This window comes from Pristis pectinata, chromosome X, assembly GCF_009764475.1.
Source record: "Pristis pectinata isolate sPriPec2 chromosome X, sPriPec2.1.pri, whole genome shotgun sequence".
Classification (NCBI taxonomy): Eukaryota; Metazoa; Chordata; class Chondrichthyes; order Rhinopristiformes; family Pristidae; genus Pristis; species Pristis pectinata.
The window spans coordinates 12,589,772-12,607,962 of record NC_067450.1 but is presented as its reverse complement, the minus strand read 5'-3'; the positions used below and the strand labels follow the sequence as shown (position 1 = coordinate 12,607,962).

Sequence of the window (18,191 nt, the reverse complement as noted above, 5' to 3'; positions counted from 1 at the left end):
ACGAGGAGAATGAGTGCGACAGAGCAAGAGAAACTGAATGGTACAAGTGGGAATGGTACTGGCTGGGCAAGAGTGGTGACGGCTTATTATCCATGGCTGATCTGACTAATTGAGGTGCAAGAGTGCCAGAAGGTAATTGGTAAATTGGTTTATTGTTGTCACATGTACCAAGATACAGTGAAAAATTTTGTTTTGCATGCCATCCATACAGATCCTTCCAAACATCGGTACATTGAGGTGGTACAAGGGAAAAGCAATAACAGAGTGCAGAATGAAGTGTTACAGTTACAGAGAAAGTGCAGTGCAGGCAGACAATAAGGTGCAAGGGATTACGAGGTGGATTGAGACATCAAGAGTTCATCTCTATCATACAATGGTCCATTCAAGAGTCTTATAACAGTGGGATAGAAGCTGTTCTTGAGCCTGGTGGTGCGTGTTTTCAGGCTTTTGTATCTTCTGCACGATGGGAGAGGGGAGGAGAGAGAATGTTTAGGGTGGGTGGGGGTCTTTGATTATGTTGGCTGCTTTAACGAGGCAGCAGGAAGTGCAGACAGAGTCTATAGAGGGGAGGCTGGTTTGTGTGATGGACTGAGGTATCCACAACTCTCTGCAATGTCTTGCTGTCCTGGGCAGAGCAGTTGCCGTACCAAGCCGTAAAAATTGGTGAGGATCAAGGGGGACATGCCAAATTTCCTTAGCCTTCTGAGGAAGTAGAGGCGCTGGTGAGCTTTCTTGACCATGGCGTCTACGTGGTTGGACCAAGACAAGTTAAGGAGGGCTTAAGAAGTGGAGGAGAAATAGGAGTTCCACTGTTTTGAGGGTGTAAGGAAGGTTGAGTTTCTTAAAGGTTGACCAGGACAGGTGATGGCTTCCAGCTGTCACTGCAGAGATTTGGGCTGCATAGGTTTGGTGAAAGTGCAGCTTAAGGGCAGAAAGGGAAGAACACTGTCCGGGAAAGTGGTTCTCTGTTGGTAACCAGGCAGCACAGAATTAAGATAATTGGCAAAGGAAGGGAAGCAGAGGTGAAGAGAAATCCTTTCAACTTTGTGGTCCAGATTTCACAAGCTGAAAGAAAGCTGGAAGAAGTCCAATAATAACTTTCCAAACATCCACGCCTTTTCTCGAAACAAGAGCTAAGGAGGGAGATTTACCAGTCGCTGAGGGGAACAGGTCTGGAAGATTACCTTTCACAAGGAGAAGTGAACAGGTGAGTGCCAGCAGCGCACTGGTAAGGATTGATCTCTCCGCCATCCAGGACCTGCAACATGAGGGAAAAATGTGGTTTTATTGATTGCATTTTAAAGGAGGTTTTATCTAAATCAAGTAGGAATTCCCCATGTTTCCTCCTCCCTTACTAACTGCACACCCTTCAAGGATGCCTGAAGTATGATTGGCAAAGTTTCACAGTGGTTCTGAGGAGAATAGGTGCCCTTACTGTATCGGTCAAACGTTAGTCACTTTCACGCATCTTTCTACAAGTGCCTGATTCGTGTCTAAGGGAACACTGACTGAACCTGATAGGCTAATGTTTGGTTAACATAGTTTGGTGCAGATCTGTGTAAATCAAAATCATGGGACATTATCTGATTCCCAATATCCTCAACATGACCCATCACACATTCCCAGGATAGGGACAGCTTGGGTTTGACTCAGAACGAAGCTCCCTCCACACTGTCCCATCATACACCCCCGGGGTCAGACACATGGTGAAGCTCCCTCCACACCGTCCCATCACACACTTCCAGGGCAGGGACAAGTGTTCAGAAATAGAATAAAGCTCCCCTTGCACTGTTCCACCACATGTATGTCACTGCCATCACGGACTTTATCAGCAAGTGTGTTGAGGATTGTGTTCTCAAACGGGAAACGATGGATGAAGCGGGAGATCCACTCCCTACGGAAGTCTAGGACTGCAGCATTGAAATCAGATGACTCTAACCTTTACTAGAAATCGAGATGTGACCTCCATAAAGCTATCAGAAATGCCAAGAGACAATATCAGTCCAAAATAGAGTCCCAGACCAGCCATCAGTTGTGGCAGGGCTTACACGCTATAAACGGGCTACAAGACGAAGTCGGGCTGCATCACCAACAACAGCACATCCCTTCCTGATGAGCTTAACACATTCTATGCGCGTTTTGAACAGAAGGGGATTCGTATGTCACCACCCACCCCCACAGCCTCCAATGCACCTGAACCCATGGTCACCGTTGCAGAATTAAGATCAGTCTTCTGGACAGTGAACCCGAGGAGAGCATCTGGCCCGATGGTGTCCCTGGCCGAGTGCTCAGATCCTGTGCAGATCAGCTGGCGGGGGTATTTGCAGACATTTTTAACCTCTCTCTGTTTCAATCTGAGGTTCCCACTTGCTTTAAGAAGACCACCATCATCCCAGTACCGAAGAAAAGCAAGGTAACATGCCTCAATGACTACTGACCAGTGGCTCTGACATCCACCATCATGAAGTGCTTTGAGGGGCTGGTCATAGCATGCATCAACTCCAGCCTACCAGACAACCTCGACCCACTGCAATTCGCCTATCGCCAAAACAGGTCTACAGAGGATTCCATCTCCCTGGCCCTACACTCAGCTCTGGAGCATCCGGACAGTAAAGACACCTACGTTAGACTATTGTTTATTGACTACAGCTCTGCCTTCAATGCTATAATTCCAAGCAAACTCTCGCCAAACTGGGATTCAACACCTCCCTCTGTTACTGGATCCTTGACTTTCTGACCAACAGACCGCAATCAGTGAGGATAGGCAGCAATACCTCCAGCACGATTATTCTCAACACTGGTGCCCCACAAGGCTGCGTCCTCAGCCCTCTACTCTACTCCCTATACACTCACGACTGCTTGCCCTGATTCTGCTCTAACTCCATCTAGAAGTTTGCAGATGATACCACCGTAGTGGGCCGTATCTCAAATAACGATGAGTCAGAGTACAGGAAGGAGAATGAGAGCTTAGTGACGTGGTGTCATGACAACAACTTTTCCCTCAATGTCAATGAAACAAAAGAGCTGGTCATTGACTTCAGGAAAGGGGGCGGTGCATATGCACCTGTCTACATCAATGGTGCTGAGGTCGAGAGGGTTGAGAGCTTCAAGTTCCTAAGAGTGAACATCACCAGCAGCCTGTCCTGGTCCAACCATGTAGACACCATGGCCAAGAAAGCTCACCAGCACCTCTGCTTCCTCAGGAGGCTAAAGATATTTGGCATGTCCCCTTTGACACTCACCAACTTTTATCAATGCACCATAGAAGGCATCCTATCTGGATGCTTCACAGCTTGGTATGGAAACTGCTCTGCCCAGAACCGCAAGAAACTGCAGAGAGTTTGGACACAGCCCAGCATATCACAGAAACCAGCCTCCCCTCCATGGACTCTGTTTATACCTCTTGTTGCCTTGGCGAAGCAGCCAGCACAATCAAAGACCCCACCCACCATCGACATTCTCTATCTCCCCTCTCCCATCAGGCAGACGATACAAAAGCCTGAAAGCACGTACCACCAGGCTCAAGGACAACTTCTATGCCGCTGTTATGACTATTGAACTAGTACGATAAGATGGACTCTTAACCTCACAATCTGCCTTGTTGTGACCTTGCACCTTATTGTCTGCCTGCACTGCACTTTCTCTGTAACTGTAACACTTTATTCTGCATTCTGTTATTGTTTTACCCTGTACTACCTCAATGCACTGTGCAATGAATTGACCTGTATGAATGTTATGCAAGACAAGTTTTTCACTTTAACTCAGTACAAGTGACAATAATAAACCAATTCCAATTCTCTAACTTCAAGTTCAGACATACAGCAATTTCAATAGTTCAAGAGGACGTGGTGGGTGGGAGGAAGATTGGAATGAGGGGAGGTGAAGATCTCTCACTTTTGAAGAAGATTCATAATATTGCATCCATTTCATGGATGCTCTGGCCATTTGGGATCAGAAGCCCTGATTTTAACTGGTGGTGTTGGGTCCAAGGCGAGCAGCAATCCACCCAGTTCTCCCGCTCTCTCTGCACCTAACCTCCTACCCACAACCTCAGGCCCAAGAGATGTTCAGCTCACGCCGGGTGGAAATTAGTCAGTGTGTTCGACTGCATGACCAAGATATTCCAAAAAAAAGTGACTTGGCCGTGGAGAGCTTTGCACACAGACAGGAGGAGTTCATTCAGTGCTTTCAATGATCTATACCTCTGTTCCATCTAACCTTGCCGAACATAGATCTATCAATCATAGCTGTGAAATATCTGCAGCCCCATCCTCAACAGTTCTTTTTTGGATGGTGGTGGGGGGGGTGGTAGGGGGGTGGTGGGGGCAAGTTCCAGATTATCATCTCCCGTCTGTGTGAGGAACTGTTCCCTGCTTTTAATCTGAAAGTTATTCCCACTTCTTCTCCTCACTGAAGGTAATACTTTCTATCTACCTTACCAACTCCGTCTGTCATCTTATAAACCCAGTCTAATCAGTCCTAAATCTTCTGTGCTTGAGGGAATACAGTCCCAGTCTGCACAAATTGTCTTTGCAATTGAATCCTTTTAGTTCTGCCGTCGTTCTGATGAATTAGTCTCTCCCTGCTCAATGTATCGTACCTGAGGTGTGCATCACAGAACAAAAAGCAGTACCCAGACCTTCTGTACAACTGTAACAGGGAGAGTCCAAGCGAATGAAAGGTACAGGCTCTTTTCTTCTGAAATAAAAATGGAAAATACTGGAAACACTCAGCAGGTCAGGCAGCATCTGTGGAGAGGGAAGCAGATGTTTTTCCCATGGCAGCAATGGCTAACACGAGGGGACATAATTTTAAGGTGATTGGAGGAAAGTATAAAGGGGATGTCAAGGGTAAGTTTTTTACACAGCTTGGAACGCACTGCCTGCAGAGGTGGTGGGGGCAGATACATTAGGGACACTTAAGAGACTCATTTAAGAGACCCCTTAAACACAGTTAAAGCTGTCAAAGTTTTTTAATCTTACCATAAAGATGATAGTAGCATAGAGGTGAAGGTACTGGGCCCGTACCCAGAGATCTGTATTATTAATCTGAAAACATGAGTTCAAATCCATCCAGTGGGAACTGAGGAATTTAAATTCAAGTAATGATATAAACATGAACTGAACTATGAATCTACTGGACTGCTATTTTAAAAACCCATCTGGTTCACTCAGGTGCTCTGGAGTAGCGAAACTGCTGCCCTTATCTGGACCCACTCAGGCCTATAAGTGACTCCAGGCCCGGTTGACTCTTCACTTCCTCTTCAGTTCCAGGGCAGTTATAGCTTCAAGCAGGTTGGACAAACTTGGGCTGTTTACCTTGGAGCATCAGAGGCTGAGGGGAGACCTGATAGAAGTTCATAAAATGATGAGAGGCATAGATACCCTCTTCACGTTACTACCATTGGGGAGGAGATGCAGGAGCCTGAAGACCCACACTCAACATTTCAGGAACAGCTTCTTCCCCTCTGCCGTCAGATTTCTGAACGGTCCATGAACACTACCTTGTTATTTCTCTTTTGCACTACTTATTTATTTTGTAATGCATAGTAATTTTTATGCCTTAGCACTGTACTGCTGCCGCAAAACAACACATTTCACGACATATAAGTCAGTCATAATAAATCTGACTCTGATTCTGATTCTGATAGGGTAGGCAGTCAGAATCTTTTTCCCAGGGTAGAAATGTCAAATACTAGAGGGCATAGGTTTAAGGTGAGAGGGGGAAAGTTTAAAGGGGATGTGCAGGGCAAGTTTTTTTACACAGAGATCGGTGGGTGCTTGGAATGTGCTGGGTGGTGGTGGAGGCAGATGCAATAGTGGGGTTTAAGAGGCATTTAGACAGACAGACAGAATGGAGGGATGTGGATCATGTGCAGGCAGAAGAGACTTAGTTTGATATGGTATTGTGTTTGGCACAGACATTATAGGCTGAAGGGTTTGTTCCTGTGCTGTACTGTTCTATGTTCTAATTAGGACTGGACAATAAATTCTGAACTTGTCCATATCCCTTGAATGAATAAATAAAAATGAAAACAATCCATTGAGCCCTTTCTCCCACAAATAGTTTCCAAGATGTGCCCTTTATTCCCTCGGATTGACTTGGTTGGGAATGTGTTAAAACCCTGCTCCATCTCCAAAGCCCATGTCTGCAGGTGAAGTCATCCACAGAGGTGAATGGCTTACTGCAAACTTAAGCAGGAAACAGATGCTTTGCGATTAAGAGACAAGAGATACGGTAATAACAGGAAGTGCCCTGGTCAGGCTTTGCGTGCTATCACCAGCTGCTTCCCAGTCCTATTGTTTGATTACTGGGAAGGTCCACACCTCTTGGAAGCAGCAATGCACTACTGTTCATTGACATTATCAGAATGCAGTGCAATATTTCACAGTGTTGAAAATAAACTGATATAGTGGATCAAGTAATTTGTATGTTTCCTGATAAGAGGCTGCCAAAAGAACAATCAGAAATCTGATAAAGTGGGCTGTGAGGTTGGGAGGATGATGTTACTGGATGCACACAGCTTAAGCCTGCGTTTACACTGGGCGGACTGATTTCCTTGTGGCTTCTGCAAGATTGGCAACTATCCCCAGCAACCCTGTTCATGTGAGTCAATGCCAGCCTTTGCCATTCTTGCAGGGGAGTGAGTAGAGTTGCCAATTGTCCAGGAGTCATAGAGAGTCACAGAGTCATACATCACGGAAACAGGCCCTTCGACCCAACTCATCCGTGCCAGCCAAGATTCCCATCTAAGCCAGTTCCATTTACCTGCACTTGGCCCATATCCCTCTAAACCTTTCCTATCGATCCAAGAGTCTTTCAAATGTTGTTAATGTACCTGCCTCACCCACTTCCTCTGGCAGCTCGTTCTATACACTGACCACACTCTGGGTGAAAAAGTTGACCCTCGGGGTCCTGTTAAATCTCTCCTCTCTCAGCTTAAACTTGTGCCCTCCAGTTCTTGATTTCCTAACCCTCGGAAAAAGACTGTGTGCATTCACCCTATCTATGCCCCTCATGGTTTTATACATCTATACAAGATCACCCCTCAGTCTCCTACGCTCCAGGGAATAAAGTCCTAGCCTGCCCAACCTCTCCCTATAACTCAGCCCCTCGAGTCCTGGCAACATCCCTGTAAATCTGTTCTGCACTCTTTGCAGTTTAATGACATCTTTCCTATAGCGGGGCGACCATAACTGAACACAATATTCCAAGCGCAGCTTCACCAATATCCTGTACAACTGCAACACAACATCCTATCTTCTATACTCGATACCCTGACTGATGAAGGCCAGTGTGCTAAAAACCTTCTTCACCACCCTGTCTACCTGTGACTCCACTTACAGAGTCTCCAGACTATGCTGTGAGTAACACCCAGGATAAAGTCATCAGTGCATTGAACCTTTTATTTTTATCTCCTTTGAAGCCTTCTTTGTTTGCTCATTATAAAAAAGTACTGGCAATGAGGGTAAAATGGTTGTGGGTTCAAGCCCATTCAGTGCGGGATGTCTTCCGAATGAGACAGTAAAATTGAGGAACCATTGGCTCTCAGGTCGATGTGAAAGATCCCCAGCCGCTATTTCATGAACAGTCGGAGTGTCATCCTGGACATTTGCCCATCAACCAATGTCACTCACCAGATTGCTCGAGTCCATGGCTGGTTGTGGAACCCTGCTGTACACATATTAGCCACCACATTTTCTACAGTAAGGCATGAATTGCACATATTTTGTCGGCTGGGGACTGCTTTGAGATTGTCGAAGGTGCTGTAGCAATGTAAGGTGTTTTCCTTCATTCACACTGGGCAGAGAGACAGCCCGTTGCACCAATCAGAACCTGTGAGACAGTGGGGCCCTCTGTAGTGTGCTTCTGACCCATTGCCAGTACTTGAATAGGCATTACACAGCTTCCAGAATCTTGTCTGGTTTTTCTGAAAGTAAGAGGGGGTCCTTTCCCTGGGATTACAGAGGGATAATGATGGATACTCTGGGTCATTTAGTTTTCTTTAAGGAGGACAACTGTATACCAGAGATATGCTCCAACGGTCGGACAGTATTCCCAAGAACCACTTCCCCTTGTGGAATTGAATACCACCTTGTTTTTCAATGTATTCTTCAGATGCTGAGTTTACATTGTGGTGAGTTGCTTCCCCTTGTGAGATCCCCCTGACATCGGCAATGTTCTTATGTGCAACGTGCAAATAAGTCATATGATTGCTGGACATAATGATGTCATCTTGTGTAGACATGATACAAGCACCCATGTGCCTTGCTGTTAAACCAGAATAAAGTCCACGCTCTTGTTTAGAAGTTCCTGGCCTCCTGTAGGAAATAATGAGGTTGGACCTTGCCAACATCCCCAGCACAGTGTAAGGTTCGCACCAAACTACATTACAAACTGGCCACAAGGATGGTCTTCAGTTCCAACGAGGTGAGAAAAGTTGTTATGAAAGGGAATAGTTGTTGCACCTGCAGACAACCGTTGCTCGGTTGTGCTCACTGTAGGACTCTGAGGAAACTTCTGTGGTTGCCAGGCAACAAAGGTAGAAGTGGCTGAAAGTAGCCCTGAACTTTGAAGCTCCTGAGTACAGGCTCGGCGAGTGCATTAACACAGGTAGTGATGAGTCAGCTCAGAGAAAGAGAGGGGGTGGAGGGTGGGGGAATGCAGACAGCAACGCCCCTTCTGGAAGCTCCAGCAGTCCATTTCAATGTAAAGTTAAAGCAAGACAGGAAGTGTTGGTCTGTGACACTGGCGTAAAGTGCAGACACACAGAAGGCTTGAGTTGTGTGTCACCGTTCACAAAAGAAAGGATGCAGCAGTTCAAACACGAGCAGGATTCATACAACCCTGGGGGCTTGTAACGAGGCCTGTGGACGTTTCACATCCGATCCGGGAAGGGTGGAGGACTTTCTCATGCCCATTTATATTCTTGAGGTGGAGGACGGTGTTGAAAGTGTGCAGGCAGTGAATCAGTGAGGGAACGGAAGAGAGTGACTTTACTCAGAGGTTGGCTCTGAGACATTTCCCACCCTCACTAACACAGTCGGTCGGCAGGAGCTAAATGTATCCAGAAGGTTGAAGTGTTCTGCCAGCTTCGGGATACTCCCAAATATGATGGCATTGTCAAAGGCACAGGAATCGCTGGATACAAGGCACATTTTTGAATTATAGTCGCTGTCAAACCAGAGACCGCAGATGCTGGAATCTGGAGCAACACACAAGATGTTGGAGGAAATTAGCGGGTCAGGCAGCATCTGTGGAGGGAAATGAAGTCCACATGAAGGGTCTCGACCCGGAAGGTCATCTGTCCATTTCCCTCCACAGATGCTGCCTGACCCGCTGAGTTCCTCCAGGTTTGTTGTCCCAGTATGCACAGTTGCAAGAAGCCAAGTTTTTAACAAAATTTGATTTGTTGCACAGTATGCAGACAACAGAAAAGATTCAAAGACGTCTTAAAAGCCAAGATGAAGAAATGTAACATCGTCATCAACAATTGGGAAACCAATGCCAAGGACAGGAAACTCTGGCAAACCATCATCCGAGAAGGAACAGCAACTTTCGAAGCCAACAGATGTGAAGAATTAGAGGAAAAGAGAAGAAAATGGAAAGTGAGGCAGCGACAACCGAAGCCCGATCTGCCGTCTGGAACGACCTGTCCTGAATGCGGAAGAACTTTCAGAGCCAAGACTGGACTCATAAGCCACTTGAGGGCCCATAAATAGATCAACGGAACGAAGACCATCATCCTCGACCTCGAGGGATAACCACGACGACGACCCCACAACCACTCCGGCACTAAGTAGCAGTACAGAGTCAAATCCTTACCGAAGATCTTCCACTCTCCATGGACAATATGTTGCAGGGTGCTGATGATTTTCCCCCCTTATTTATTTGTGCACAATTCAGAAATATCACCAGCAATACCAGCATTCATTTGTCACCTCCCACTGCTCCTGGACTGAGGCACTTAAGAACCAAGCACAGCACTGTGTCTGGAGTCACTTCAAATGTCCATGATGATAGAGTGACTATAATGAGTGCAAAGGCTAATCTATATATTCTGTAAGAAGAATTGAAACTCAAGTACTGAAGATTCTAGCGTCACTAGTTCAGCCAAGAATCTGGAATAATATTGAGTCATTCCCAGGCGGAAATGATTCAATGTGTCCTCCGGATTTTTGTCCACAGGCTAAACATTCCCCCATGGCAGTCTCTTGCAAACATAGCATCATCTTCATAACTGAGCAATAAGCAAAATGGTAACCATGATGACTGCGTACATGTGGGAAGTGTTCACACATTTGGTTTCAAAGAGGGAAAACAGTGTTGTGTATTTATCTATAATGCAAAACTAAGTCATATGGTCATGGAACAGCATGACATATGATCTAAGCACCACGTGTCGGTGTGCCCTGCTGTTAGACCAGAAGAAAATCCAAACTCCTGTTTAAAAGTCCCTAGCTTCCTAGAGATAAAGTTGTGGTTAGATTTTGCAAGCATGCCCAGCACAGCCAAGGTTCACTCCAAGATACCTGACAGCAAGCCCCTGTCTTGTCTCTTAGTCTATAAAAATGAAAGAAAGGCATGGGCAGATATGAGCACGTGAATGTGGTGAATTCAGAAAGAACAGTGGCCAAACTTAGGCTGATTTGGAAGAATTTTGGACATTTTTGGACATGTTAAACAAAAGCTACTGGTGGATAACAAACATGCTTTGAAGGATTTATATATCTCACATTACAATATGTAGTATAAAAATAGTAAAAACTGAAACAGTTAAACATGAAGAGAATAAGACTGCTAAAGTAACATCCACCAGACGTGAAGGCACTGATACAGCACTAACCCCTCCCTCCGGCCTGTGCTGCTATCTTTACCTTTGGGTCAATCAATACCCAGAAAATGGCAATCAAAAAATCTGCAGATGCAGACTTTAATTGCACACATTAACTCCATGTCTCTCTCCACAGATGCTGCCTGACCTGCTAAGTGTTTCTGGCATTGACACTTTTTATCTCAGATGATGTTGCTTTTCTTTCTCAGACTATCTGCAAGTTGTTCAACCACTTTCAGCAGAACAGATCTCCATGTGTGGACCTTCAAACTTGTTTTAGCAGTCCTCTTTAAACAAGGGTCTAAGGATCTTTGGTTGTTCTGTGCAACATGAAGGTAAATGTCATTGCAAAAATTCAAATGAAAACATGAACTATTTTTTTTCTGAATCACTCTTCTTTCCCCCCCCCCCCCTTTTCTACATTGGATAATTCCACCTTGGAGTTATTTGGTTTGTAAAAAGTTGAATAAAAAGCCTTTTACATCTACTGAGGGACTTCTTTTATTTCAAAATTAAACTTCATTCATAATAAATATACACAGAAAGAAAACACACAGTTCAAAACCCTTTACATCCCTTGTGTCATTGGGTCAATACATTCAGTAGTGTTAACACTTTTTTTTTAAACCACAGCACTATTGCCACTCATGTGACCCCCACCCACCCCCCCCCGCCCCCCCCAGGGTGATACACCCTCTTGCTGTTTGAGGAGCTTCCCCACCTGACTCAGCCCCTCCATGTGAGGTAGCGGAAGGAGTCCAGACTGCAGTCCTTCCCCACAGAGCCTGTGCGTCGGCTGCACCCAGCTTCGGTGCGTCCCTCAGCACGTACTCCTGCAGCCTGGGATGTGCCAGTCAGCAGCATTCCCTCATGGACATCTCGTGGTGGTGGATTGGGTGGGGGGGGGGGGAAGGGAAGGAAAACTGTCTCTCTACTGTGCTCTGTCCCAGCCCTGCCAACCACTCTGCACTGCCAATATGGATGACCCAGAAAGTAACCTTGGTTGAGTGTTTAACTTCCTTTAATGTGGAATGACAGTAAATCCTTCCGCAAATCTCTTGTATCCAATCCCAATTTCCTTCCTCTAGCCACCCATTTGAAGTTAATTGAAAGTGACCAACACCAACAGCTTCCATTCATACAGTGGCACTCACATCCCAACATGCTACGTAGGCATCTGACACCGAGACACAAACAAGGATCAAAAGGCTGGCGAACAAAAGGTTGATCAAAGAGGTAGGTTTAAAAGCAAGTTGCAGGAAGAACTCAGTGGGTCAGGCAGCGTCTGTGAAGGGAAATGTATACCGACTGTCCATTTCCATTCACAGATGCTGCCTGACCTGCTGAGATAGGTGGAGAGATTTCAGTGCTGAATTGGAGAGGTTTGGGGAGCAATTTCTGGAGATTAGGACCTTGTCGGTTGAGTGCATGGCTGGCACAGCAGAAATATTGTGGTTTTGATACTGGACTGGCAATCCTAGAATAAAAGCTAGTGACACGAGATCAAATCCCACCGCAGTAGCTTGTAAAGTAAATTCAGTTAATTAAATTATCTTGAATAGAAAGGCAAGTGTTAGTAATGGTGACTGTGAACAGGCTTTGGTAATATAATGGCGAGCAGCCAGAGTTCAAGTTCATTGATCTAAGACATGAGTTCAGATCCCACCAACCTGGGGAATTCAAATTCAAGTCATTAAAAAAATATGGAATTTAAGAAAAAACTGGTGTCAGTAATAGCAACCAAGAAACTCTGGAATTGTTTAAGCCCATCTGGTTCAATATTGTCCATGAGGTATGAAAATCTGTCGTATTTACCCAGTCTGGTATAGTCATCGAGTCATAGAGTCATACAGCACGGAAACAGGTCCTTTGGCCCAATTGGTCCATGCCGACCAAGTTATCTATCTAAGCTAGTCCCATTCGCCAGGGTTTGTTCCATATCCCTCTAAACCTTTCCTATCCATGTACCCGTCCGAATGTCTTTTAAATGTTGTTAATGTACCTGCCTCAACCACTTCCTCTGACAGCTCATTCCATATACGGACCACCCTCTGGGTGAGAAAGTTGCCCCTCAGGTTCCTATTAAATCTCTCCCCTCTCACCTTAAACCTATGCCCTCTAGTTTTTGATTCCCTTTTGCTGGGAAAAAAACTGTGCACATTCACCCTATCTATGCCCGTCATTTATACACTTCTATAAGGTCGTCCCTCAAACTCCTACATTCTAAAGAACAAAGACCTAGCCTGCCCAACCTCTCCCTCTAACTCAGGCCCTCAAATCCTGGCATATACAGATGTCATTACAGACCTTCCAACGTGGTTGACTGTTAACTGTCCCCACCCCTCTCAAATAAGCCAGCACACCACTCAGCTCTCCCGACCTCTGTTTCAAAAAATCAAAGCAAATTGGATGGATCACCCTCTGCAGACCTCCACACTTCCATCTGGGGACTGATGTTTACATTAGGAGAATTGTCCCACAGACTAGTCAAGTAACAGCCTGATGCAGTCCCTCTCATGCCAATATCCCAGGCTCCCCCATCACAACCCTGGGTACCTCTATGGCTGTAGGGGTTTCTCAGGCTGCAATGGTCACTTGCTTCGTTAATGACCTCTCCTCCATCACTGGGTTGGCAGTCGGGATGTTTGTTGAACATTTTTCAATGTTACATTCCATTTGCAACACCCCCCACCCCCCAGATTCTAAAGTTGTGCTGATTCATGGCTGCATGCAACACAACTTGAACAACATTCAGGCATGGGCAAGTAACCCATCACCAATAACAGAGAGTCCAACCAACTGTTCTTGAGATAAAACTCTGAGAAGTATATTAAGACACTCTAAGACCCTCCATAAAAGAGTTTCGTGCTTGGAATATTATTGTTTGGAACATTATATACTGCTTTGTGGGAGCAATATAAAAGGACCCCCTCATTTAAGCTGGAAAGAGTGCAGAAGAGATTTACGAAGATGTTGCTGGGACTTGAGGGACTGAGCGATGGAGAGAGGTTGAGCAGGTTTGGATTAAATTCCTTGGAGCGTAGGAGACTGATAGGTGATCTTATAGAGATGTATAAAATCATGAGGGGCATAGATAGGGTGAATGCATGCAGTCTTTCTTCCATGATTAGGGAATCAAGAACTCAGGGGTATAGGTTTAAGGTTAGAAGAGAGAGATTTAATAGGAACCTGAGGGGCAATTTTTTCACCCAGAGGGTGGTCAGTATATGGAACGAGCTGCCTGAGGAAGTGGGTGAGGCAGGTACATTAACAACATTTAAAAGGCACTTGGACAGGTACATGGAGAGGAAAGGTTTAGAGGGATATGGGCAAAATGTGGGGAAGTGGGACTAGCTCAGATGGGAATCTTGGTTGGAATGGATGAGTTGGGCTGAAGGGCCTGTTTCCATGCTGTATGATTCTGTGAATCTGTTTATATCTTATTCACCTGTTATTGAGTTAAAAGGACCTCTTCAGTGCAAGAGGCAACCTGCCTACGTACAGTTTCATTGGTGAGGAGAGTGGCCCCATTTTCTGAGAATTGATTCTCTGGCCTTTGATAAGAACAGCCTGAGTTGTAGTTAAGCAACTCTCCTGTCTGCACCATTTATTCCCTGTCAAATCTGTTCAGCAGCAAGAAACATAACAAGACCTTGTCAAGAGTCTGTTAGGAGGCCGAGGCAGGTATGGCCATTCAGATGGTCATTGTCACCATAGATCCTGCATGTCATGTCACAAGAACAGAACTGAGCAGTGCAACTGTTGCTGCTGTGGACTCAGTTTGCATCAGATACACAGACACCCCTTAACTGGCACTGTCAAGTACTGATCCTCAGAATACAAACTCGGAGCTGGAGTAGGTCACTCAGCCCAGAACACATGCTCCTCCAGTCAATACAGTCATAGCTGGTCTGACTGTAACCCCAGCTCTGTCTTCCCATTTACCTGTGGGAACCTGTCACCCTCTGGCTTATCAAGAATCTATCTACTTTTGCTTTAAACATATTTGAAACCTTTGCTTCCACTGCCCTTTGAAGCAGAGAGTTCCAAAGACTCACGACTACCTGAGTGAAAAAAGCCACCACGTTTTTGTCTTAAATAGGTGACCTCTTGTTTTTAAACAATGGACCCTCCCACAAGGAGACATCATCTACTCAGGGGATGTTTTACTCAGTGCTCACAGTTGTTGGAATTACGAGGGAACATTGGAACAGGAGGGGGCCATTCAGCTTGCTTTGGCTGTTCTAGTATTCAGTATTCATAGCTGACCTGTGTGCCATTTTTTTCCAAGGGTTGCAAACAATATTACAGCGGGCAACATCTTTTTCTTGTCAAGTGGGGTATTGAGGATTTCAGAACCAGATCAGCTCTGACAAAGGGTCTTTGACCTGAAACATTAACTCTGTTTCTCTCGCCACGGATGCTGCCTGACCTGCTGAGTGTTTCCTGCATTTTCAAGTCAAGTCAAATGAAGTCAAGTCGAGTTTATTGTCATGTGCACAAGTACGGTGAGGTACAGGTACAATGAAAAACTTGCAGCAGTATCACAGGCATGTAGGTTCAGACAACATACACAACATAAATTATACCAGACAGTGAAGGAAAGAAGACTGTGTAAGACAAGACATTTGTGCAAAAATAAAACACAGTCAGATTTCCAGAATCTACAGTTTTTATTTTCAGGTTCAAGGACACAGATTGGTCATGACCTCATTGAATGATAGAACGGGTTCAAGGGATTGAATGGCATCATCCTGCTCCTATGACCACCAAGATGTCCCCCTTCCAGCTCGCAAGTACTGTTGGGCACGGTGATGGCTTAAAATGTGTTTTGAGTGGGTTGGTTAATGAGAAGGAAGTGAAGGGTACCTCTCGCAAGGTACATGGAGAGCAGAAGGGGAGATGCCCGATATTCAATGTTCTCCGGACATTCTTTCACTATGCTTCTGCCAAAAGATTGTTATTGAAAGGAACAAACAGTGCACATTCAAAGGATGGTGATTGTAATCAGAGTTCTTAAAAAAATAAAGGTGTCCTGATGGAGAACCTTGCTCTTGAAACTTGTTTTTATTTCAAGTAGGAAATTGGAAAACAAAGCCGGCAAACCCAGATACGCATTGAGACAGTGGAGGCGCCGGGGAGCCATACTGCCGCTGGCTATGTCCTATGGTCTAGACATTGCGTGTGTCTTTCACTTCTTCATTAAAAACTTGGAGCAAACAATCTTCGCTTTGACCACAAAGTAATGAAGAGGTTTCCGCGGCAACTCAGAGACTAATTTCAGGACAAAGGGCGTGCTAGTTTACAGCCAGGAAGCTGACAAAGTAGTATTTACATTCCAAATATTTGAACTTTATAGAAGGAGAATAACTCAATTCAAGAGCTCAAGGTCAGAACAATTAGGAATGGTTATATAGCTTTTAGCAGACAGGACAAGACTAGGCCAGGAACGAATCTGCTTCCCAGTCGCCATGCCTTCCTTGAAAAAGTACCCCTCCACCCTCCTTGTCCTCAGACTTCCTTTCCACCTCTGCAGAGGTGGCAAGGCAAACGACTAATGCAACGCAACAGCTGAACGGGGGAGTTTCAGACGAGTGCTGATGCTCACCGCGTTAGCACTGGGAGGACTTGCGGGCTTCCGTTTTTATTTTCAGCTCCGTGCTGGGTTGCTTAAGTGCTTTTTATTCGTATTCAGCAAAATAAGTTTGATTTTTTAAAAAATTTGGTGTCTATCTATGACATAGAACATAGAGCATAGAACAAGACAGCACAGGAACAGGCCCTTCGGCCCACCATGTTTGTGCCAACCATGACGGCAATACAAACTTATCCCATCTGCCTGCACACGGTCCATATCCCTCCATCCCCTGCCTGTTCATGTGACTATCTAAATGTTTCTTAAACACCACATCTAAATGGATCTTAAACATCTCTGTTGTATCTGCCTCCACCACCACCCCTGGCAGCATATTCCAGGCACCCACCACTCTCTGTGTGAAAAAAACTTTCCCCGCACACCTCCTTTGAACTTTCCCCCTCTCACCTTAAATGCATGTCCTCTAGTATTTGACATTTCCACCCTGGGAAAAAGATTGTCTACCCTATGAGTCCAACAAAATCAAAATAGCAAGATGCGATGTATCTGTGCATTGATTCTGCAAGATACAGGGTACAGAAATCCTGTGACGAAGCCCTGATTTTCGAGGAATATATGTGTGGGACCCCAGGCACTTGTTAGACACTTTGATAAAGGATTCCGCTTCTTTTACGGAGTCGGTGGATTTTGTTAACCGTGCTGGTGCTGTATTCAAACATGCCTGGGAATTGAGTGAGCTATTTTGTGATCTGCTAAGAAGCAGATCTCGACCTGAAAGTGATCCATCAGTCACAATATCTTGTTGGTTTTCTTTTAGTGAGACTGTTAGCTGATCGCAAGAGGCTGCAGAGGGTTGTAGACTCAGCCAGCTGCATCACGGGCACAACCCTCCCCGCCATCGAGGACATCTTCAAGAGGCGGTGCCTCAAGATGGCGGCATCCATCACTAAGGACCCTCACCATCCAGGACATGTCCTCTTCACGTTACTACCATCGGGGAGGAGGTACAGGAGCCTGAAGATCCACACCCAATGTTTCAGGAACAGCTTCTTCCCCTCTGCCATCAGATTCCTGAATGATCCGTGAACCCATGAACACGACCTCGTTATTCCTCTTTTTTTGCACTCAATTTATTTTGTTATTAAGAGTAATTTTATGTCTTTGTATTGTACTACAGCCGCAAAACAACACATTTCACGTCATATAAGTCAGTGACAATAAATCTGATTCTGATTCTGAAACCTGGATTTCACAAAATTGAGTGACGCAGCCTCTGGAATGAAATCCCTCATATGAAACAACACTGGTAAAACCTTTCTTTCCTTTCACAAGCTCACACATTCCTCTTTGCCCCAGTTCTGCCCGTGCTTTTACTCTGTTGGTTTTTTTCACCACTGAACAGTATATCGCACAGACAAGTGAGATCACCCAGCAGTTTATATGTGCCTTTTGGAGACCAAGTGCAGCATTTTGAAAGCAGTATGTAAATTCAGCATGGTTGCCGCTTATTATTTGCACAGAGTTTTTTTACTGGCCAAAAGAGATAAAACGGGAAAATCTATGTCCAAATTAGGAGCTGCCATGGACAATAATTGACAAAAGCTGTTCTCTGAGGTAACTTAATCAGCAAGACATTGATTGAGGTCTTTATTGAAACATTTTCAAGTACTCATTTCAGTTTCTTTAAAGAGTCTAAGTTGTATGAACAAGCATGGGCATTGAAATGTGACCAGAGCCAATTTTGGCCACACAATTGCTCAT

At 45.2% G+C, this 18,191-nt stretch overlaps 1 protein-coding gene across 6 annotated transcripts in view; it reads right to left on the bottom strand.

Moving 5' to 3' along the window:
- LOC127567047 (activin receptor type-1-like) overlaps positions 1-18,191 on the bottom strand; it is a 108,681-nt gene that overhangs the window by 59,752 nt on the left and 30,738 nt on the right. For all 6 annotated transcript variants that reach the window (XM_052009709.1, XM_052009704.1, XM_052009707.1 and 3 more), the window contains one exon: positions 1,185-1,258. In XM_052009709.1, the coding sequence (XP_051865669.1) occupies positions 1,185-1,251 (67 nt within the window). In that variant the 5' untranslated portion in view covers positions 1,252-1,258. The remainder of the gene's footprint in view (positions 1-1,184; positions 1,259-18,191) is intronic.